A 24,505-nucleotide genomic window follows, 5' to 3' on the forward strand; every position below is an offset into this window, starting at 1 on the left:
ATGAAGGTGCTTTATTTTATCCTTAACAGGGACTTTCTTCCTTTTGGGGCTTCTGTCATAATCAGAAAAGAATTAACTTTCACTCATTCGTTTGACCAAAATTTATTGAGTCTTAGCACTGTTTTTTTTTAATTTTAAATTTTTAAATTTTTTATTTTAGAGAGAGAGTGTGTGAGTGGGGGAGAGGGGCAGATGGGGAGAGAGAATCCTGTTTTAAAATTTTATAATGTTTATTTTTTTTTGAGAGAGAGAGAGAGCACGCATGTGCATGAGTGGGGGAGGGGCAGAGAGAGAGGGAGACACAGAATCAAAGCAGGTTCAAAGTTCCGAGATGTCAGTATAGAGCCAGATGTGGGGCTCAAACCCACGAAACGTGAGATCATGACCTGAGCCAAAGTCAGACACTTAACCAACTGAGCCACCCAGCAGCTGATGGGGAGAGAGAATCCTAAGCAGGTTCCACGCTAACCCCAACGCTGGGCTCAATCCCATGATCCTGGGATCATGACCTGAGTGGAAATCAAGAGTCGGACAGTCAACCAACTGAGACACCCAGGCACCCCAAGTTTAAGCACTGCTTTAAGGTGCTGGGGAACAATTGCACAGACCCAACATGACTAACCTCCTACATGAATGAAAATGCCACCAACGAGATGTCATCTTACATCTTACATTTAAAAGAAATAAACATGAGACATAAGTCAGAAATGACCAGTCAGGAGCTCCATTTCTTAGCATTCAAAGACGCCATGCCATAGTGGCTGTGGCTGTGTTTGAGAAGGTCCTAAAAGAGGTAAGTTGTTTTTATCTATATGAGATGTGTTTATCTAAATGCTGGTGATCAAATCAGTTATAAATAAAGTACATTTTGTTTTGCTATAGCAAAACAGATAGGATAGTAGGGATTTTTTTAATAAATTAAAGTTGCCCTGGCTGGAATAAATCATTCTTATTGACATTAGCAGCTGTGTAGTCAGTAAAGAATTATTGTTGCTATTACTTGGTGGTATTTATAAACACTTTTACTTTCTAAGTGCTTTACAATCACTTATTGTCTAATTAATATCTAATCATCTGTTTACAAGTAATAATCACACATGTAGTGCAGTTTAATCAAAACTCCAAATGCAGCCGCCATCATACTCAAGAATATTGTGTAAATTTTGGTCTCTCCGTGATGGGGTTTGGGTCCAGACATATGGCTGAAACAGAGACAACAGGAAAAAAAATGAATAAAGACTCCTCTCTTGGATTTGAGCACAATTTGGATTCACAACTTTTGCATGTCAAATATATTATCTGAATGTCAGTGGATAAGTAAAAATACAGGTAATTTTCACCACTTAATGGCCCAATTACACATAGAAAAGTTTTAATTTGAGCCACAAAATTGGATGATAGTTTATGATAAATGTTCAAGGGCAGGCACTGACTTCACATTGGAAGTGTTAGTCACAATCACCATTTTGGTGATTATCATGAAAAAGATCAAATGTAGAAAAGGTGGCTCAGGGACCACCAAGGTTAATCTAACACACGGTCAAGTCTAGACCAAGCTGTGGTCAGTACAAACACCTGCCAGTCTTAATTACCTACTGAGTGTAAGTGGACTTACTACCATACGCCCGTCAGTCTCCTCAAGTGTTATTCTAGAAGTAATTATGGCAACCATGGAAGGATTTTTTTTTTTTTTGTATGCAGGTGAAGGACGTGCATACTAATGCAGTTTTTCCATAAATTTTCCAACAAGGAGAATTGCTGAGTCAGGCTACTTGCATTGTCAAGGCTTTTTGTGTATGTTTTTCAATACTATTATCAAATTGTCTTGACCAAATTTATACTTCCTCTGATACTCCTAAAGGGTTGTCTTTCTTGGCTCTTGATATGCTGAAACCAGTTTGCTTCCTTCTTGCATTGCCACCAGACGCGGTTTCCCAGTACAGCAGCAAATACTGCTGTGTCCTGAGGATTGTGCCTGGGGCCTTGTGAACGTGATCCAAACGTGCCTGACTGGCAAGTGCGTGATCAAGGCCACCTGGTGCCACGATGATGGGCACTCCATTCACAGGTAGACCGTTATTACAATCCTTGCACTTTATACTGATTTTGAATGGCACGGACCCAAGAGTGAACTCTTCATCTTGCAAAATCTGCACCCAGCATCTTTGAATGCTCAAAGAGAGATTTGGTTTGGGGGCACCTGCCTGGCTCAGTCGGTGGAGCGTAGGACTCGATCTTGGAGTTGTGAGTTAGAGCCCTATGTTGGATGGAGAGATTACTTAAAAATAAGATCTTAAAAAAAAAAGAGAGATTTGGTTTTATCTTCTGTAGTGGTTTCCTGTTGCTGTTTGTAACAATGTACTACAAACGTCGTAGCTTGAAACAACACAAATGTCTTATCTTAGTTCTGGAGGTCAGAAGTCTTGACGGAACTCAGCAGGCTAAAATCCATGTATCAGCAAGACTGCGTTTCTTCTGGAGGCTCTAGGGGAAAAATCTGTTTCCTTGCCTCTTCCATCTTCTAGAGCTGCCCGCATTCCTTGGCTCACAGCCCTGTGCCTTCCATCTCCCAAGCCAGCACTGCATCAGTCCAGCCTCTGCTTCAATAGCCAACCTTCTCTAACTCTCTTGCCTGCCCCTTTCACTTGAAAATACCGTTGTGATTCCATTAGGCATTCGGATAATCCAGGATAATCTCTGCCATCTCAAGATCTTTAACTTAATCACATCTGTGAAATCCCTTTTGCCATGTCAAGTGACATAGTTACAGGTTCCCAGGTTCCGGGAAATAGAATGTAGACATCTTTGGGGGGGCTATTATTCTGCCTACCACACATTCCTGAGCATGAATCAGATGGGCTATTTCACGTGCAGATATTTGAACAATACATTGCCTATAATTTTAAAACATGGTAATTTGTAAACCCCTGCTCTGTGTCAGGCACAGGCACTATGCCAGGTTTGCAGGTAAGAGTCAGTGCATAGAGAGGTTAAGTAATTTTCCCAAGGTCACAGAGCTGGTCAGTGGCAGAGCTGAGTTTCAAACTCAGGTCTGTCGGACTTCAAAGGCTGTGTTCATTGTGGGCCGTGGCTGTAGCTCAACATTTCCCGCGCTCTGCTCAATTTGCTCTCCTTGGATAGCCTTCATGTTGAAAGCTTTTCACTTAGTTTGACATTGAACGATACAACCTAACCAGATAAAACCTTTTAAGCCCCTATGAATCTCATATTTGACTCATTCAGCAGGTGCCAGTGGAGGATGCCATCAGGAAACACTCATTCACGATGATGTCTCCACATGCTCTAATAAATCTTCCCCAAAGTAGCATCCGGCGGGTTCTTCCTCCATAATACAAACAGAAGTGCGCCCGCCAGGTTATCTTCTCCGTGGGTGAAATGTAAATGTCTGAATAGTATCAGGTGGTGGCAGTGAGAAATAATCTTTCCAACAGCCTACAAGTATACCCACTATCTTATTCTTTTTTTAAATATTTATTTTTGAGAGAGAGAGATAGAGGATCCAAAGTGGGCTCTGCACCAATGGCAGAGAGCCCTGTGCGGGACTCGAACTCAAAACTTCCATGAGATCGTGACCCGAGGCAAAGTCGAATGCTTCATCGACTGAGCCACCCAGGCGCGCCCCCCCCTCCCGTCTCCACTGTCTTATTCTTGAAAAAAGAGAGCCTGACACTTTAGGAGCCTCATTTCGTGTGTTAATCAAGTTTCTCATCCTCTCTGATTTACTTCGCAAAGTTCTCAGCCCCAGTTGCACATGACAATCAGCTGGGGAGCTTTCAAAGAAACCTGGTCCCCCCACCTGGGAGATTCTGGCTTCACAGGCGTGGGTTGCAGCATCAGGACTTTTAAAAATACAGAATGGGGGTGCCTGGGTGGCTCTGTCGGTTAAATGTCTGACTTGGGCCTCAGGTCATGACCTTGTGGTTTGCGGGTTCGAGCCCCACATCGGGCTCTGTGCTGACAGCTCACAGCTCAGATGGAGCCTGAAGCCTGCCTCAGATTCTGTGTCTCCCTCTCTTTCTCTCTCTCCCCATCCCCTGCTTGTGCTCTGTCTCTCTCAAAAATAAATGAACATTAAAAAAAAAGACTTTAAAGATGCAGAACAACAACAAAAAAGGTTTAGAGCCACAGAGACGAAGTGAAGCAGAGATGATGAGAGACTTTATTAAGACATAGGTTTTGATGCTCAACTATTGGACTCACTTTTTGCCAAGAATGTCTGCTTTGTTTGCATTGAAAACAATAAACCCTATTAATGTATGTATCCCACGAAGGCGGCCACGTAAAAACCTTCACTGTGTCCAAAAGCGATCGTTTGAAACACCTGCTCTACTTCAGTGCCAGGGGAGGGGCTCTGTGGAATGACTCCCTAATGGCGCTTGACAGTAAGTGTAGACAGTCAATGTGCTTCCACTGAAGCCCACTCTGGCTACCAGAAGAAATACTCTTCAGTAAGTAAGTAAGCAAGCATGAGATAAGCACACTTTGAAAGAAAGATAGTCCTTTATTTCCTCAAAGTAGCCTGGAGAACCTCACCACACCATTCAAGTGTAGGAATTCAAAAGAAACAAAACCGTCAGCATTAAACCATGGCAGTCCTTGGCATGTAAAATACTACCCTTGCTCAGAACGTTTTTGGAATAAATCTTCCGGAATTTGCATCACGGAAATTTTATAACGCCACTTCTGAAAATCAGTTTTGGGGGCTGTAGAGCATGCAACTGTGGATCTCAGGGTTGTGAGTTCGAGCCCCACGTTGGGTACAGAGATTATTTAAAATCTTAAAAAGACAAAGAGTTTTTGTATAATCAAATCAGTATTTTTTTAATCCAAAGTGGTATTAACCAGATTTCCAGAATTACTATTCACCTATCAAACTATCAATTGGCTTTAGGTTATTTCAAAAATGTAGGAAATAACCCTCAAGGATGATTGATTTGTGCCCTCTGTTGACATCCAAGAAATTCCTGAAGGGCGAGAGATCTTAAGTGACAAAGGTGACCCCAAGGCTCTAAGGTCAGTTCTTTAGAGCAGAGGTTCTCATACTTTAATGTGCATAAGAATCACCCAGAGAGTTTGTTAAACTGCTTTCCCAGGCCGCACTCCCAGAGATTCTAATCAGTAGGCCCAGAGATTCCCTCAACTTGATTTTTACTTTGAGCAACACTGTTGTAAAGCAAAACTGAAGATAAAAATACAGATGTGAATGTATGCGTTTTACTATCCCGTTTTCAAAAACGACAGAAATTGTCCAAAGGACTCAGGAGTCAGCTTGGAAACACTCTTGTCTGCCTAAGATGAAAAGTTGAAGCATCGATTAGGATGAGAACTGCAATGTATTGAAATCCGTCAACTGTGTTTAAATCCACCGGTTCATAATACTATAGAACAGAGTCCCAAACAAACCAAAGACGTCAGTTGTCTGCATCGGCAGCTGCAAGGGGTCACAGGCATTATTTTGAAAACTGGAAGCCAGAGGGAAAGAATCAAGCATTTATCTTACCTTTTCTATACAAATGTACTTCTGAGTGACCAAGTAGTAAGGAGAAGCAGATCGTCTTAGAATGAGTAATGAAAGTATGGAGGTAATGAAGAAGGTAACGCATTAGACTCTCCCTGTTTTCAAACCCCTCATGAATGAGTGGATCTAGGCATGGGGCATCAACAACTGCCAGCATGACAAAAAGACAGACAACCGCCAATGTCATACACTCCAGAGAGACACGCACGCACCACCTATCAAGTAGTTTCCCAAGTAAATAGAACCTGGTTTTGATCACACCTCTTGATCCAAGACCAATTTATGGGAAATAAAGAAGGGATAAAGGAGTACATTAACACCACAGGGGTGCAATCAGCAAAATCCAGATTGTAGGAAGCTCTATAGGACAAACTTAGTTGCTGCAACCAAAAAATTGCAAGAAACCTAAGGAATAAACAAGATCTAAAAGACACAGCCATCAATTGCAATGAAAACCCCGTATTACTGGGATCGCAATTCAAAACACTGTAAAAAAAATTACAACATGCATGAGACAATGAGAAATTTGGACAGTTTCTGGATGCTGTAGTAGGATTATTAGTAAATGTTTCAGGTATGATACTGATATCATGTTTATGGGTTTTTAAAATTTTTTTAATGTTTATTTACTTTTTTGAGACAGAGAGACAGAGTCCGAGTGGAGAGAGGGGACAGAGAGAAGGAGACGCAGAATCCGAAGCAGGGTCCAGTCTCTGAGCCATCAGCACAGAGCCCGATGCGGGGCTCAAACCCACAGACCATGAGATCATGACTTGAGCCAAAGCTGGACGCCCAACCGACTGAGCCACACAGGTGCCCCATGTTTATGTTTTTTTTTAACTTTATTTTAGAAATATGCACTGAAGTATTTGCAGATGAATTATATTGTGTGGGTGTGGGGAGTGGATAGGGCTCTAGATGACAGCTTCTCAACTGGCTGCAACTTTGTCCCCCCAGCGTACATTTAGTGATGTCTGGAGATATTTTTCTTTACCACGTGTGTGTGTGTGTGTGGGGAGGGGGTGATGCTCCAGGCATTTAGTGCTAAACATCCTACAATGCACAGAAACAGCCCTCCAACGTGGGGGAATGGGTCTGCGCTGACACCCTGCCTGACAACACTGAATGTGTCCACATGGCTAGCGCTGGCAAAGACTTGAACTGCGGCTCATCCAAGTGTCCGTCAGTCGGCAGAGGCAGACCGTGAGAGGTGGGAGGCCTGTTAGGAGCTGCTAGGAGGCCACCTCCTACTTGTCCCTATCTCCCGCTGAGAGACCCCCAGGAAGCAGTTCCTAACTGCCTCTTGAGTTCTGCTGAGATATGGGGCTTCCGGCCCTGTCCCCCTCCGCATCAGCCCTGCGGAATAGAAAACTGGTTAGTTGCCATCTACAATGGACTCCTCAGCAGCAGAAGTCTAGAGGTCATCTGGCCTCTTTTGTTGCCCTGCTGTCCTTGGTGTAGGGGACAAGGACTACAGGAAGCTGGCACCAATGGTACATATCTTTCACTAAGTAAGTAATAAACTGTCTGAATCCCAAAGCGACTCAATGTACTTTTACCAGTCAAGTCAGTCAGAACTCAGCTTTAGTTTCGCCTTGTCTGGTGTGTGTACAACGATCTGCCCAAAATGTCAATGCCAAGGTTGAGAAGCTCTGCATGAAACAATATTAGTACTGGGCTGATTGTTATTGAAGCTGCACGACAAGTACATGAACAGCACAAATGGGGAGATACTGTTTTGTCTAATTCTGCATACGTTAAAAACTATTCATAATAAAAGCTGTATTTACAATTTTTTTACTTTTTTTTTAAAGTAGACTTCATGCCCAGTGTGGGGTTGGAACTCACAGCCCTGAGATCTAGAGTCACATGCTCTACTGACTGAGGCAGCCAGGCACCCCAAAAGCTGTATTTCTTTTTAAAAAGATAAAAATTGGTCACCTTGCTTTATGAGATGTCTAACACTTTAAGTGCATGTACTGAGGCAATCTGCAGATGGGAACAAATTTGCCATCAGGCTTGTGGTTCCACTACCAAATTACAAACTGTGTTCTTTTTTTTTTTTTAATTTTTTTTTTTAACGTTTATTTATTTTTGAGACAGAGAGAGACAGAGCATGAACGGGGGAGGGGCAGAGAGAGAGGGAGACACAGAATCGGAAACAGGCTCCAGGCTCTGAGCCATCAGCCCAGAGCCCGACGCGGGGCTCGAACTCGCAGACCGCGAGATTGTGACCTGAGCTGAAGTCGGACGCTTAACCGACTGAGCCACCCAGGCGCCCCACAAACTGTGTTCTTGAGCAAATTATGTAACTTCTCTAAACCTCAGTTTCCTCACCAATAAAATAAGACTAATTATGCCCCTGAGGGTTTCATAGGGATTAAATATAAGTGTTTAGCTGAGTGTTTTACATATATACCTTTCTTAGACCTCCTTCCTTTGTTCTTTTTGTTTGCTACTCTTCAATTCAGAAATGGAAAGAGCTCTTCTTGTCACTTTGATGAGGAATTTTGATCCAGTCAATTTCTTTTCAAACCATTCCCTGGAAAAGTGTAGATGGCGCTGGTATAAAACGTTTGGTTCTAAGGGTTTAAAATAACCAACTCGGAGGCTGAGTCGCTCACTTGGTTGTGCATCTGACTTTTGATTTCCGTTCAGGTCGTGATCTTGGGGTTGTGAGACTGACCCCTGAGTCGGGCTCTGCGCTGAGTGTGCAGCCTGCTTGGGATCCTCTCTCTTCCTCTGCCCTTCTCCTCCACCCCCTCTCTCTCTTTCTGTAAAGTTAAAAATTAAAAAAAAAAAAAACCCAACAACAACAAACCCTAGAGGGACCCCAGAGGAATGGGGAGTAAGAAGAATGTATATGATTAATTCATTAGTTCTCAATCCAGGAGGATTTTGCCCCACAGAGGACATGTCACCATGTCTGGAAACATTTTTGGTTGTCAAGACTTGGGTGGGGCGGTGCTACTAGGCTATACTGTAGAGACCAGGGATACTGGCTGGAGATCAGCGATGTTGCTGAATAACCCACTATATGCACAGGATTGCTCCCCACAACGAGGAATTGTCTGGCCCCCAATATCATCAATACCAAGGTTGAGAAGCCCTGGGCTAACGTGACCAAAACTCCTTGATGAAGCTTTTCCTAGATAATTAACTTTACCTTTCTTTGTTCTTCTTATCCACACATACAGGTTATTAAAGACATGCTCAGGAGAAATCTTTCAAAATGTGATTACTCTAGCTCTGTGGCCCTAATTTGTTATTCATTTCTTGAAGAGAAAAAAATCTGAGTAGTGTTCTGATTTTATTGCCTTTGAGTTTCAAATAGCAAACTTGAAGCATGCACTGATTACCTTCTTAATTAATAGGCTGTGAAGGCAGGGCATCACTTTATTAACCAGTGGGAAGGAGGTACGGTCTCTCAACGGCTTAGTAGTCTTTATTCCCAACTGTGACGCCAAAGGGGGAGGGTTGGGATGAAGGGGATGCAGACAGCGCTCCCCAACAGATATATTTTTCGTGTTAAAATAGTTCACCTTAGTTTCAATGACACCCGCCTACAATGTCGTTATTCAATAGAATACATTATGGATAATTTGCCCCCCATCCCACATCCACCTTTTAAAGTCAAGATGCCTGGGGTGCCTGGCTGGCTCAGGTGGTAGAGCGTGTGACCCTTGATCTCAGGGTTGTGAGTTCAAGCCCCACACTGGGTACAGCGATGACTTTAAAACAAAATAAAGAGGGGCGCCTGGGTGGCTCAGTCGATTAAGTGGCCGACTTCGGCTCAGGTCATGATCTCGCGGTCCATGAGTTCGAGCCCCGCATCGGGCCCTGTGCTGATAGCTCAGAGCCTGGAGCCTGCTTCTGTTTCTGTGTCTCCCTCTCTCTCTGCCCCTCCCCCATTTGTGCTCTGTCTCTCTGCCTTTCAAAAATGAATAAATGTTAAAAAAATTTTTTTAAATAAAATAAAATAAAGATACTTGACCTCAAGACCACAGGGCCATAGGTAAATGGTGGTAACCGTATTCTACTGGCAAACAACAGCAAGGCCATTCCTGTGAGACGTGTCGTGTGTGTCACGTGGCAATGGGGCAAACACGTTTGAGAAGATAAACAGTGGGGTGGGGAATCTGTACAGGTGGTAGAAATGCTTATGCATCTATGAGGTAGTTCCTTTTACTCTATCTGGCCCTCAACTCACTCCACCCCTTCTATGAATACAGCCCCCAGCCCCCAGCCCAGGGAATTGGGTTGGGACACCTGATGAAGAAACCAAGCCTTGGGCTGTTCGGTGGTTCCTCAGATCTTCAGATTCCCTCTTTCAGAAATTAGAACTAAGAGATGCCAACTGAGTAGATCAGGGGATTAGAGTAAATATGTCTGCAAATGAGCCTTTCCGAGGCCTTGTCAAGCTGCTCCTGTTCCTTTCCTTGCTTTTCAGCTTTCTGTGGGTTCTATTAGATAGACTTTTGCATTTGCCCTACTGAAAAAGCTAGCTCAGCGGCTACTTACTGTTCCTTGAAACCCAGCACTGGGTCTGAGACAGATGTGCACACATCCCCCCCGCCCCCGCCCCAGACGAGACTAACAGGAGAAATGAAGCCAAGGGCTAACAGGGAAAGGCCACTTAACAGGTACTTATACTTCACGCCTAGGAGCATCAGGGGATGACACTCTTTCCAGAGACCAGCTCAGAGTAAATTCACCTCATAAACCCCATAATCTAGATGTACCACACTTTTGATACTTTTGTATACAAACTTACGACTCCTTTGGTGTGATTATATTGAATCATTATTTATCTCATGATGTTACCTAATTCTCACTTGTAGCCTTGGCATCTGTCTCTCCTATTGTTAATTAATCCATCAACCAGGCTTGGGAAGATCAGTTCATACCTCCGGGATCCATCCACTTTCTTACGTCATCCTCAACCCTCCCACGGGCTTCTGCCTCCAGCACTCCCTTAAAGCTCAGTTACGTTTCTACGTGAGTGTTTCTTAGCTGCACAGGAGAACCTTTTAGAGCAGCGGTCCTTTACTTAGGGATAATTTGTATCCCGCTCCCCAAGGGTGATTTTGTAGTGTCTGGACACAGTTGTTGTTGTTGTTGTTTTTAAGATTTTATTTATTTATTTATTATTTGTTGGGGGGGTGCAGAGGAAAAGGGAGAGAATCCTAAGCAGGCTCCATGTCCAGAGCCAATGCAGGGCTCCATCGCACGACTGTGAGATCACGACCTGAGCCGAAATTGAGAGTCAGATGCTTAAATGACTGAACCATCCAGGTGCCACTAAGATTTTATTCTTAAGTAATCTCTACACCTAACGTGGGGCTCGAAATTACAACCCTGAGATCAAGAGTTGCATGCTCCACCGAGTGAGCCAGCCAGGTGCCCCTGGACAAAGTTTTGATTGTTACAACTTGGGGGGGTGCTACTGACATCTGGTGGGTAAAGACTAAGGATGCTGTAAACATGCTACAATGCGCACAAGAAAACCCCCCATAACGAAGAATTAACCAACCCAAATTGTCAATAATGCCAAAGTTGAGAAACCTTGCTTTAAGGCAAAGATGGATCTTTGCAAGAAATAACACAATTCAAAATGGGCAAAGGATTTGAAAAGACGTTTCTCCAAAGAAGATACACAAATGGCCAATAGATATGTGAACAATGCACAACCTCATTAGCCATTAGGGACATGCAAACCAAAACCACAATGAGACACCACCTCACACCCACTAGGATGGCTAAAATTTTGAAAATGGAAAATAACAAGAGTTGGTGAGGATGTGGAGAAATCGGAACCTCATACACTGCTGGTGGAATGTAATTGGCAGTTCCTCAAAAAGTTAAAAATAGAGTTACCATTTGACCTACCAATTCCACGCCTAGGTATTTACCCGAGAGTATTGAAAACATGTGTTCACGAAAATCTTGTACACAAATGTCATAGCACTATTCACAATAACCAAGAAGTGCAAGCAACCCAAATGTCCACCTCCTGGTGAATGGAGAAACAAATAGTGGTTTATCCATACAATGGAATATTATTTGGCCATGAAAAAGGATGAAGTACAGATCCATGCTACAACATGAATGGACCTTGAAAAGATAAACTCACTGAAAGAAGCCAGACACAAAAGACGACATGTTGTATGATTCCACCTCTGTAAAATGTCCAGAAAAGGCAACTCCACGTAAGAGAAATCGATGAGTGGTTTTCTAGTACCAGGGCTATTGGGGGGACTGGGGAGGGACTGACTGCTACTGAGTGCAGTTTTTGGAGGTGGTGATGAAAGTCCTCTAAAAGTAAAATGTGTTGCAGGTTGTGTAACCCTGTGAATATACTAAAAAACAACGAATTGGTTTTTAGTGAGTTTTTTAACAATTTAATGGCTTATATCTTGAAAAGAATGTCTCTTTGAATCTCCTGAGTGGCAGTCACAAAGGAGGTGCTCATTAAATAATGCAGTACACCTGAAGCATGGAAGACAAACACAAGATTTCCTTCCTGCTGTGATTACTATTATTTTTAACATTTTATGGCCAGAGAGGAACAGTAGTGATTCCCTTAAATCAACCTCCAGGTTAACCAACCTGCAGAATTAACCAGTGCCCTCCATTTTCCCTATGGACTCTAAGAGCACTCTGAATGCTTCTGTCTGGTAGTAAGCTACTCTTGAGAATGCCTGGGTAGATTAGCTCTGAAAAGTTGAGTTTTACATTTTATAAGAGTTAACTGAATTTTCCCCCATCCTGTTTATGCCCACTGTGATGGAAATGATACAATTTAATTAAATGTTATGGAAACTGATAAAAATGATGCAAAAAGAGTATTTTTAAGACTAAATTGTTTTCAAAAGACAAGAAGCAGTCATGTGGCTTTTAAAAACTACTATTGAATTAGGTGAGGGCAAGACAACTGTAAAGATAGGGAAAAGATCCCCCAAAACATAGCATTTTATACTCCATTTTTTACAAATATCTTAAGTTTTCACTTCATTTAGAATAAACCCAAAATGGAAATCATAGATATTGCCTATGTGATGCTCAATAAAGAAAAGACAACACAGAGTTCTAATTGGTGGTCCAATTAAAGGATTGGCAAAGTAATAATATATTATTTTAAATTCAAAAATATTTAATGCATATATTTATCATCTTTTTAAACTCTTTATCAGAGACATTTTATTTTTCAATTAACCAACCTATCGGTCCCCATTGTATATGGTAAGAAGACTTCTACTGTGCTACTCTCCTACCTTGTAGAATGGAGAAAACCCTACAAAACTCTTTTATTAATTCTCCATCTGTGTACTGAATTCCTTGTGTGATACTTACAAGCTTCCTTCAATTGCCCTCTTCAGGGAAGGTGTAGTAGCCACATGGCAAGGAATTTATGGGACAGATTTGTGTACAAGCCTGACCCATGTCTCCTGGAGGCTGAGCCTGCTGTGCACATCGCAGGGGAAGCCAAGGAAAAACTGTAGAGAGGGAGTCAGCCACCTCTGGTGTCTCTGAGCAGATCCCACCTCGCCTTGAGATATCACAAACCTCCAGCAAACCTAGGAGTCTGGCAGGGTTTGGGATGGAAAGTCCTGTAAATAGTGATTACTCCATCTTTGTGGCTGGTGTTCATGATCAAGTCATTCAATTTAGACGCTGGAGTCAAGTTGAAGTGGGTCTACCCAACAATGATGCATGCCTTATAGACTGGGTTGAAATTCATTCATTCTCCGGGACAACCTAGAGTTGACCTTAGATGAACAAACACAGGATTCTCCCTGGGCAAAGAGGATAGAGAATAAACAGGGATTTAAATTCCTTTCACTCATTCAACAAACACTTACTGAGCATCTACAGTACATCAGGAGCCATGCATCCAAGATGTGATAGTCTACACTCTCAAAGAATGTATAGAGCAGGAATATATAGGTAGGGCAAACTCTGAAAGATTTTTTGTTTGTTTTTTAGTAAATATGATGGTACTGTTAAAAATCTAATCTTACCATCTTCGCTTTTTTAAAAGAATTATCATTTAAATTCCTGTTACTTTTTTCTATGACTTAATGGAACTGAAGAAGACACATTTGAAACAGATATTATTTTTCTTTTTGTCCTGGGCCACACTTTCCATTTTTTTCCTTTCTTTTTTCTTTCCATGTGTGTATCTGTGTGTGCACATGTGCGTGCGTGTGTGTGTGTATATGTGAGATAGAGGGAGAGAAAGAAAAAAATTCTAGTTCATGAAAAGCCCAAGAGAACTTTATAATGCTCTAATAGGGGCACCTGGCTGGCTCAGTCAGTAGAACATGTGACTCTTGATCTCAGGGTTACGAGTTCAGGCCCCATGTTGGGCACAGCGATTACTTCAAAAAATAAAAATACTAAAATAAAAAAATAAAATGCTCTAATGCCTGGGGCAAGATTGAAATAAAGAGTATGTTTTTCACATTATAAGTCCTCACTGCAAGAATGGGGCAAGATTCATTTTTTTAAATTTTTTTTAACATTTATTTATTTTTGAGACAGAGACAGAGCATGGACGGGGGAGGGTCAGAAAGAGAGGGAGACACAGAATCTGAAACAGGCTCCATGCTCTGAGCTGTCAGCACAGAGCCTGACGTGGGACTCGAACCCATGGACTGCAAGATCATGACCTGAGCAGAAACCGGATGCTTAACCGATTGACCCACCCAGGTTCCCCAAGGGCAAGATTAATTTTATGCCAGTTCTTGTATATCCTTTGCTCCAAGGTATTTGAGAGCCGGTCCCAACTCCCTGAGAATAACGGACAAAAATAAGAGAAACCAGTAAGATTCCTTTTCTTCCCATAGTTTCCAGTACTGGGAAGACCAGAAGAAGCCCAGGTTTCAACAGACACAGGTTTCACCTCTCACTCCACATCTTTTCGTGTGCTAATTGAGCCATTTGGGTGAGCTGGTAAGATTTCCAAAATGCATACTAGTCAAGGCTTGCCTTAGTGGACCACGGTGGATGGGGAGCCATGGTTTAGGGAGAGAGATTCGTGTCTTCTAGAAACCCAGATTCAGTTGCAACAGACATACAGCGTGTGCACTACCTGTCAATTTTCAGAGTGAGAGCTATCAGCAGAGCAGCCGATGGCAGTGATGATGCATCTGTTAACTGGGTCAGCATGGCATGTGACCCTTGGATAGGTCTACCATATAGTCTCCAAAGGAGACAAAGACTGCAGTGAGTTAGCTGCAGGTTGTACAAATACATGCCGTTCCTGTAATACTAGGATTCAGGTGAAGGAATTGCAGATGGATGAGAGGGAAAAAGCCCCAATTGTGTTATGGAACAAAAAGTAAAAATGTAATATCTACTTGCCCTAAGTGGCTTTAGGGGCGCCTGGGTGGCTCAGTCGGTTGAGCGTCCGACTTCGGCTCAGGTCACGATCTCGCGGTCCGTGAGTTCGAGCCCCACGTCGGGCTCTGGGCTGGTGGCTCGGAGCCTGGAGCCTGCTTCCCATTCTGTGTCTCCCTCTCTCTCTGCCCCTCCCCCATTCATGCTCTGTCTCTCTCTGTCCCAAAAATAAATAAACGTTAAAAAAAAAAAAAGATGCTCAGATATCTAAACTTCATGAATTTGGACTGTTCCAAATTGTTTAATTCCCTCCAAATAAAGACTAACTATTCCAAATGCATTTATATTGTTTCAATGATTTTCTCTTTCTTTGCTTATGGCTTACACTAGAAATTTTTCATACAGAAGGCAAGGAAGTGACAAATCATATTCTTTGAAGCTAACTGCTAAACTGAGGAATTGAGTTTTTCCATGTTTGGAATGACCACTTCAAGCAAGCTTGCCAGAAACCACTAAAGATTTAGAAATTCAAGGGTCATTCTTCTCTAAATAACTCAAAATTCTCTTCTTCTATCCTGTTACCTAGAGCCAGCACAGTACCTGGCAAATGTGTTCAACATACTGGTCTTGTTTAATCTTTGTGTATTTATTTTTGAGAGAGAGACAGCACAAGCAGGGGAAGGACAGAGGGAGAGAGGGAGACACAGACTCTGAAGCAGGCTCAAGCTTTCAGCTCACAGCCCGACACAAGGCTTGAACCCACGAACCGTGAGATCATGACCTGAGCTGAAGTTGAACACTTAACCAACTGGGCCATCCAGGCACCCCTCAACATACTGCTTAAGAACTGATGGTTCCTGGGGTGCCTGGGTGATTTAGTCGGTTGAGTGTCTGACTCTTGGTTTTGGCTTAGGTCATGATCTCATAGGTTTGTGAGTTCAAGCCCCAAGTCAGGGCTCTGCCTTATCAGCGTGGAGCCTGCTTGGGATTCTCTCTCTCCCTCTCTCTCTACCCTTCCCCCACTCTGCGGGCTCACTCACATCCACTCTCTCTCTCAAAAAGTAAATAAATAAACATTAAAAAAAAAAGAACTGATGGGCCCAAATGATGGCTGGTGCCTTGGGAAGGCAGCTCTCTTTTCTGAAGAAGCTCACAGATTTGGTTCTGAATTTTCACATAGGATCACACTGCTCACTCCCACCCTCCAACCTGAATGCCTGCAAGGCATCTTTTTCTCACAAATAGGAACCCCTTATCTCACAATGAAGACTTTGCAGCAAAGATTGGTAAAGGGAAAAGAAGAAATGGAAGACAGTTTTCATTTTGATCCATGAATTCTATGTAGAAAATCGGAGTCCACTCCTACAAGTGGCATCTTGAAAGAACTGTCTCTGTCAATCAACAGATATTTATCAAACCCCTCCTATGTTCCGGGGTCTATGAGGGGCCCCCAGGGACACTCCTTCCGGGGTATCCTGGGATAGAGTGGAAGAAGGGAGGGTTTTAGAATTAGATCTTGAGCTAATAAAAATTTCACTGTGATAGTATTTTATGCTACCAATTTACTTAATGACCCAAAGGAAGAGAGGAAGGTAAATCAGTAGTATAAAATGATTTTCCATAGAATTTAGAAATAGCAGAAGATTTGCTATAAAGCACTAGGCTAACCATATTATTTCCTACCAGGGCACCTTAGGGGATCCTGTTTTAATGAATAAATAAAAATGATGTGTAATTATCATATCAATTGCTTGCATCTAAGTGAGTGCTTCTGGAGTTATTTGATGGTGCTTAAAAATCTTTGGCCTCTGAAGTGTGTTTAACGTCTCCTTGACTCTTATCTATATTATTAATTTGCAGATCAAAGTTAACTTGGTGCTATGCAAATGAGGAGACTTCCAATGAATGAAATTTTACTGTAAAATATTAAATCCATATTACTTATAACAGTACTGCAATATATTTTGAGGACATGTGTCAACATATCGAAAAGAGATACTACAACTTAAAGCAGTATTATCCAATAGAACTTTCTGCAGTGATGTAATATTCTATATCTGTGCTGTCTAGCCATCCACATGAGGTAGTCACTAGCCACACATGGCTACTGAGCACTTGAAATGTGGCTAGTGCCACTGAGGAACTAAATTTTAAATTTTATTTAATTTAAACTAAAATTTAAATCAAAAAATGTTTTAATGTTTATTTATTTTTGAGAGGGAGAGAAAGAGAGAGAGAGAGAGAGGCAGACACAGACTCCAAAGCAGGATCCAGGCTCTGAGCCGTCAGCACAGAGCCCGACGGGGGTGGGGCTTGAACTCACAGACCACAAGATCATGACCTGAGTCAAAGTTGGATGCTTAACCGATTGAGCCACACAGGTGCCCCTAAACTAAAATTTAAATTTAAACAGCCATATGTGGTTCGTGGCTATCTTAAATGACAGTGCAGGCTTAAAGAAAAAGTGAAAATGGGGGCATCTGAATGAGTCTCGATTTCAACTCTGGTCATAATCTCATGGTTCGTGAGTTCGAGCTCCAAGTCGGGCTCCACGCTGATAGTGTGGCACCCGCTTGAGATTCTCTCTCTCCCTCTCTCTCTGCCCCTCCCCAGCTCACGAGCTCTCTGTCTCTCTCTCTTTCAAAAATAAACATTTAGAAAAAGTGAAAATGTATTCCAAGATCCTGAATCTTAGCTGTACACTTACTACCTTTGGCAATTTACTTAACTTCTGTGAGCTTGAAGTTTCTCACTTGAAAACGAGAATGTAAATAACGTCTACCTGACGGGATTTGGAGTAAGAGGAATTGAGATGTATCCAGGCATTCTCCTACTTCCAAATAAGTGCCGATCAAGTACCAAAGTTAAATATGTGCAAAATGAATAACCGGCTCTCTCATTTAAAGGGTGTTCGCATTCCTAGAGAACTCATAAATATTATTAAATTCAGAATTATCCTCATTGTTCAGATAAAATATTTAATGACAATGTTTACAACTATCAGTTGGTAAGCAGTACTATTAGCTTGGGGGTATCAGTGTATGGTGAGCAAAAGAGGTGGGAGTCAGGAAGTTAAATTTATAGAAGTTGAGGTCAGCTTTTGTATGAAAAGTACACCGAGAACCCAAAAGGCTGATTAAAATGTCAACACAATCACTTCTTCGTCATTGTTATAATTAATAGCGTAATTCATGCTTGCCCGAGGGGGCTAAATAAACCCAGCCCATGTAAGTGAAGAAAGTAAAGCACAGATTAGCAGAATAGGGAAGTAGTCAGGAGCTCAGGCACTTTTGCTGGACGTAATCACATGAAATAGGACACCCAACGTACTTACCACAGGGCATGCCACCTACTAAGGACCAAAAATTGCAGCTGCTCTTTTTTTTAAGATTTTATTTTTTTAAGTTCATTTATTTATCGGGCAGGGAGGCGCCAAGAGTGAAGGAGAGAGAGCCTCTTAAGCAGGCTCCATGCTCAGCGCAGAACCCAATATAGAGCTTGATGTCATGACTGTGAGATCATGACCAGAGCTGATATCAAGAGTCAGACCCTTAACTGACTGAGCCGCGCAGGTGCCCCTAAAGATTTTATTTTTAGGTAATCTCTACACCCAGTTTGGGGCTTGAACTCACACCCCTGAAACCAAGAGTTGCATGCTCCACCAACTGAGCCAGCCAGGCGCTCCAAAACTGCAGCCGTTAGTATATTAAGTGATGCTATTGAGAGACCCATGAGATCAGAAGACCTTGGTTATTTTTCAATTCACAAAAGGTATGGGAATACGGAGTGATTATTTGCACAGATTTAATTCTCCATGACTGGACAGAGAAAGATCATCTCAACTTTCCATATCTGTACCAGTCAAGAACTGAATCTTTTTAGTTGTTTTAATACCATGTCAAATCTATTTTTGGAATGAGATGTGGAAGAGTGAATAAATGAAGGACTGAAATGCATCCTTATCCCCCCATTTACGCAATAAAATGAGCTGGTAAAACTCATGAGTCCCCAACATGTACACTTTTTCCAAATCTGAGACAATACTGGGGCCAATGGGGAAGGGATCGAATAGAGGAATTGCTCTCCCAGTCGTGTTGCCCAGGTGCCCAGTGGCTGTGGGCCTAGACTACTTTCTGAGGCATGGGGTGCTTGAACCAGCCAGCCCTGCTCGCTCTGAGGGGGATGGGGAGCTTTCGAAGGAGTGCCGAGACAAGCAAGAGCAGAGCTGGTATCTTGAGACCCAAGAAACTGCTGTCAGGGTGTGGCGTGAAACCACCTTTACTGTAAAGCAGGAACATTATGTCATTGCCAGGAAGCTTCCCCCGGTCCTAATCTCTCCTTCACATCACCTGAAAGCCTTCTTACTATTTCGTCTGACCACCTAAGCTTTTTCCATCTAGAATTCATTTGATTGAATAGGACTCCACTAAAATGCACATTCCCTTAGGCACTCAATGCCCCACAAGGCAAGACCATAGAGGTGGTCTCACTTCTGTGATAATTGCACAACGAGAAATTCAGAAACGGGTGTCAAGATGTTGTGACTTTTCTAAGAGGAAACTTTCTCATTCTGTAGGGTAATGAACACTTTGTTACCACGGTTCTCCAACGCCCTCAGGCTCACACAGCGTCATTCTTTGCCTCCAACCACCTACATTTCCTCATCCTGATTTGACTGCTTTTCCGAAAGAGAAGCTGTTCCTGTCATCTAACTCTATCCAGGGATCCTGCATAGTCAGTAAGGGGATAAACAAACAGGAGCCCCAACTTTTCTTTTTTATCACCTTTAGATGGAAAGGATAAGATTTCCATGTTGAGAGGGACTATATTAATTAGCGCAGGTCCGTTACACTCACAGATACATAGGGCTTTACTTTGGGGACCTACTTCGATATTCAAACAGGCAAAGATCACTAAGAAAGCATGTCTGTTACCTCGCGCCAGGATCTGGAAGTGCCATGGTCCCTGGTATCCTGTTCCAAGGTGCATTGCTGGTGGCCCACCATTTCTGCTCCTGGTCTGCTTTCCCCGTCTCCTAGAGTCCTCTCTTCTCTTTGGAGTTCTTTTGAGTCCCAGGATGAAATCTTCCTTCTCTGGATTTACTGGAGCACTTGACCAATGGTGAACCTGAACCACAAGCTCCGAGGAGCTAGTCGTGTCCCAGTGATCGAATGAGCAGAGATCCAAGGTGCTGGGTGTTCCTGCTTTGTTTGCCACCGGCCTCCTCTTGTCCCCTCTGGGCCGCTGTTCATCGACAAGTGCTGTGCTCTGGACTGGCGCTATCATGGCCTGCCGTGCGGGGACAGGCAGGTTGTGGTGAAAGCTGCGCTGGTGAAAAAGGCCATTGTTTTATCTCCCCTATCCCTCACTGGAGCTATGGCAACAAATTCCGTTGGTGAATTAACTATGTCATTGTGTGCCGGCTGAACTGATTATGCTCCCGGAATGACAAACATTTTGTCTCTTTTTTTCAAGATAAAAAGTAGCCGAGACCTTGAACTGTTAATACACACTTCAACACTTTCTTTCAACGGGAGAATAAAGATAGAGAAAGGAAATCTCTCCTACATACTTTGATTCTAATAAACATTTTCTCTGCCAAGGAGCCATTCTAATCACCACCGATAAGTGAACTTGTGCATTTTAATCATGTAGAATCTTCACAAGTTGTGTTAAGGTAATTCCCCCTCAAATACCATTGTGTGTTAAAAGAACTCTTTAAATATGCATGTACTGGGGCATTTTGGACAAGATTCTTTTTAAGTGCTGCTCTTAACACGAGTATCATACCTCGGCTCAGAATGAAGATGGCTGTCCATCTAAATTCACCTTAGCCACATAAAGATTTTCCAAGCTCCACGCTAGCGGGAAAACTCTTGGTCACTCGCTCACCTATTACACTCTCCAGGATGAGACAACGCGCTCTGATCGGTCAAAGGAGCCTTTCAACCTTTGCACCCATCCGTCCATCCCAGCCTTTCTGTGTCCGGGTGCTGGGCTGGTTGCTGGAGAAGCTCTATCAGTGAATCGCTGCTACATTGCCTAGCATGGTGGGGTGTAGTGTGCGGACTTGGCCAGCTGGAATCCCATTCCCGGGGATCCCCTTCCCTTCCGGCTCTGGGTTCGAGTTGGCCAAAAGAGGATTTTATATAAGATGTGGAAGGTGAGGGTGAGGTGGTCATTATTTCCAAAGGTTGTCATGGTTGGGAGTGGTGACAGAAGGTCCCAGATTACCCTCACTCCCCTTTGCTCTGTGTCTCGATCCATCATCTTACTAACTGCTGACCCCGTTAAGCAACAGCAGCTCAGAGTCCGCCCTCAGACGTTTCTCCAGCCCAACGGAGGTCGGAGCGGCTTTCCAGAGCTTCCTGGGGGCGGGGGGAGCCTCCTGCACTTTGGCAGCCATATATGCTGGGCTTGTAACTGTAGATGGGTTAACTTGTCCCATCATCCAATTGCCCCACCGACCTCCATTCCCCCCACCCCTCCCACAGTGGGCCAGGTCTATTTCCTATGTTAAATCCCTTCCTCCACATCTCATAGTGGCTGTGCTTCTCTGACTGAACTAGGGCTGATATACTTATTTTGTAAACAATGTGAGGACTGTAGCAGAGAATCTCCGGCATGAGGGGAGTTGAGAGGGCAATAGGGAGAAAATCCCGTGGAACTTGACCTAGAAGTGACTGAGGAACTGAGTCACTGAGGAAGTGAGGAAGGAAAGAGATATTATATTTGTGTCAGACCTCTCCCCCAGGTCCCTAGAGCCCCCAATTTGCAATGATTCTATTCAGACCCAAGCATTTTCTCAGATACCTTATCCTTCTTCATTCCCGTGTCTTTCCCTCATCCCTGTTCTTATCCCCATGGCTCATCCCCCCAAAGAGGCTAAGATTGGCCATCAGAGGTAAGCCACACTCCAACGGTGGGTTCCAGGTAGTCAGCTAAAAGAGAAAAAGAAAAGCCCAAGTCCTGGGCACATTATTTCTCCAAGAGTGATTCACTGGACCCACTGAAATGTGGCCGGACCAACACAGCATGTACCGATGGACTCTAACAGAAGATTTCTCTGAAAGTGAAGTAAAACCTGGCTCAGCTGTCAGAAAAACATCATCTACCTGTATTTGCACTGGTTTACTCTTCTCAGTAATGGAAAAATCACTCTTGTGTCATCAAGGCCCAACGGTTCACAAGAGAGGCTTGTTTTGAAATTGCCTCTTGTTGTCATCTCTTAGAATAACAGTGCATTTGATTATATTTCCAAGCTTCTTGTCACACATCCAAAAGAAGAAGAGCTGCCAATCTATTCCCTCAGTTAATTCCTGCTTAGAGTAGGCGATTATTGGCCCTGAGCATTAGAACGTTGCGAGGATAGGTTTTGATTGATTCTGACTCTAAAGCAAATGGAATGGAGACAGGGCCACCAATACAACAACGTACTGTATTCTTAACGTAGATCTAGCCCAGGTGATCAAATTAAGCCACTTACCCGTGGATTATGAAGATATCTATTATCTGAACACTTATTGGTAGCTTTCTGGGGTCTTCTCTGCTTTTGAGAGTCTCATAAACTAAAACGGTCTCAGATGATCCCTATGAACAATCCCCTGTGGTCTATACAAGGGATGCCCCAGAGCCCTGATAGTTGTGTCAGTGGGTAGAACCTAGTTGCCCAGGCCCACAGAGGTGGAAATGGGTGGGCAGCAGATCTCAGTTCCTGTATAAGGCACTATGTGTGAATTAACTTGGGGCACCTGTGTGGCTCAGTCGGTTAAGCTTCCAACTCTTGATTTTGGCTCAGGTCATGATCTCACAGTTCATGAGTTTGAGCCCTGCATCAGGCTCTGTGCTGTCACCCAGAGTCTGCTTGGGATTCTCTCTCTCCCTCTCTCTCTCTCTCTGCTCCTCCCCACCGTTCTCTCAAAATAAAGAAATAAATTTCAAAAAGCTGCTCCTCTGGGCCAAGCAGTCCCACTTGGTGAACAGAGTGAGGGCTGGATTTAGCCCCTAAGTCTCCCGGTCTGCAGCACTGATACTTTTTCTCTCTCTGCAGCCCCTGACCCTCAGAGAATTGGGCGTTGTGGGGGAAGCAAACTATGTTAGTCCTATTATAAGAGAAACGCTCTTGAATTTGGGGAATGAGTATCCTCGTGGTTCAAGAGATGAGGTGTTCTACGCCAGGTGGCGTGGCTGGTCAAACAGGCCTCAGGTCCAGAGCTGATGCAATACTCTTCTTTCCATGAATTAATTCCCTAGCAGCATTCTCTTTGCCTTCCTGGTACCTCACCGGGGGCCAGGGTGAGTCCAGGAACATGGCTTTACGTGCTTCATTTGAGAGGGCCCTGTTTTAGCTCTCTTCCGAGGAGTCCGTGTGGCCATAGGACAGGGTACATGCCTGGAGACGCTTACCGCCCCCCTCTAGAATACTCTAGAGGTCTCTGTCCAGATGTCCCCCCCTCCCTGCTTCCAGGACTTTCATGGCTTCTCCCTCAGGGCCATCTTCCTGGGGGGTAACCTCCCCACAGAATTGCATGTCCCTGGGTATAAGGGGTGGTAGAGCCCCCCCCCCCCCACCATATACACAGGTACACACAGTCTGCTAGCATGATTTCAAACTTTTAAATATTTAGACATATGATACACGGGCCTCCATTTAGATTCCTGCCCTGACCCCACAAATGTTAGCAGCAGGCCCAGCTAGAGGTATTTTAAATCACTGTAGAAATTAATGGATTAATTAGCATTTTCTGGTTATTTTAATTATAGTTAATTACAGGTAGTTTGTCATCAAAAGTCTAATCATCTCTGAACGTCTGAACAATATGATTTTCTGAATCTAAGTGGCTGAAGGCTAGATTCTGGACTGAGATGAAATGATTTGCTCCAACTCTAGCACAGTCCTTGGTATATAGTAGTTGCTTTGAAAATGATTTAATGAATTAATGAATCCCTAAAGTGTTTTGTAACTGCCTCTTATCTTTTGCCCTGCGTATGCCTGATAACCGGCTTAGAAACTCTGCCTGCTGTGTTCACCCAAGGCTGTTTGGGGGATTTTAGTCAACGGGGCTTGGAAAATCTTTGACGAATTCATCCAAGGCTGTTTTGGGGGTCTTAGTTCTGAGATGAAGCCAGGGAACAGATGAGAGGATAGCGTCTTCATTCCTGGAGGAGAGTGACTGCCTGTGACTCCCTGTCTTTTTGCTTTTCCTGATCGCTTGGAATGAGCTGGCAACAGTTCTGAAGAAGGAATACAAGTATAGACTTTGCATCTCCAAATGATGCACTAAAAACATACTCCACCCACATGATGTCAAGATGTGTCCAAGTTCAAGGGTAAAATTTACATATTTTGTGTATTACTGTTTCCCTTGGATTTACTGAACATCTACTTTGTATCAAGCCCTCAACCAGGAGAAAAAATGAAGGCAATTACAGCAGTACCAGCCCTCATGGAACTACAAATCAGTACAAGAGGTGCTGTTAAACTGAATATTTCCCTGACTTACATAATCTATCTTACCACCTCAACTCCTCATTCTCTCTTCCCCCTTCCCCTGCTTTGTTTCACTTCATAAGGGACATATTCCATTACAAGTTTACTGTCTATCTCTCCCAGGTGAGTGAGAG

At 43.3% G+C, this 24,505-nt stretch overlaps 1 protein-coding gene across 5 annotated transcripts in view; it reads right to left on the minus strand.

Moving 5' to 3' along the window:
* Window positions 1-20,319, minus strand: part of PCYT1B (phosphate cytidylyltransferase 1B, choline) — a 126,179-nt gene extending 105,860 nt beyond the window's left edge. For 4 of the 5 annotated variants that reach the window (XR_007460462.1, XM_049643623.1, XM_049643617.1 and 1 more), the window contains exon 1: window positions 19,816-20,319. Coding sequence is in view for 4 of the 5 variants with exons in the window: in XM_049643623.1 (XP_049499580.1) it covers window positions 19,816-20,167 (352 nt within the window). In the remaining variant the exon portion in view is untranslated. The remainder of the gene's footprint in view (window positions 1-19,815) is intronic. The other variant, XM_049643625.1, reaches the window with a different exon arrangement.
* Between the last annotated feature and the right edge of the window lie 4,186 nt (window positions 20,320-24,505).

This window comes from Panthera uncia, chromosome X (assembly GCF_023721935.1).
Source record: "Panthera uncia isolate 11264 chromosome X, Puncia_PCG_1.0, whole genome shotgun sequence".
Lineage (NCBI taxonomy): Eukaryota > Metazoa > Chordata > Mammalia > Carnivora > Felidae > Panthera > Panthera uncia.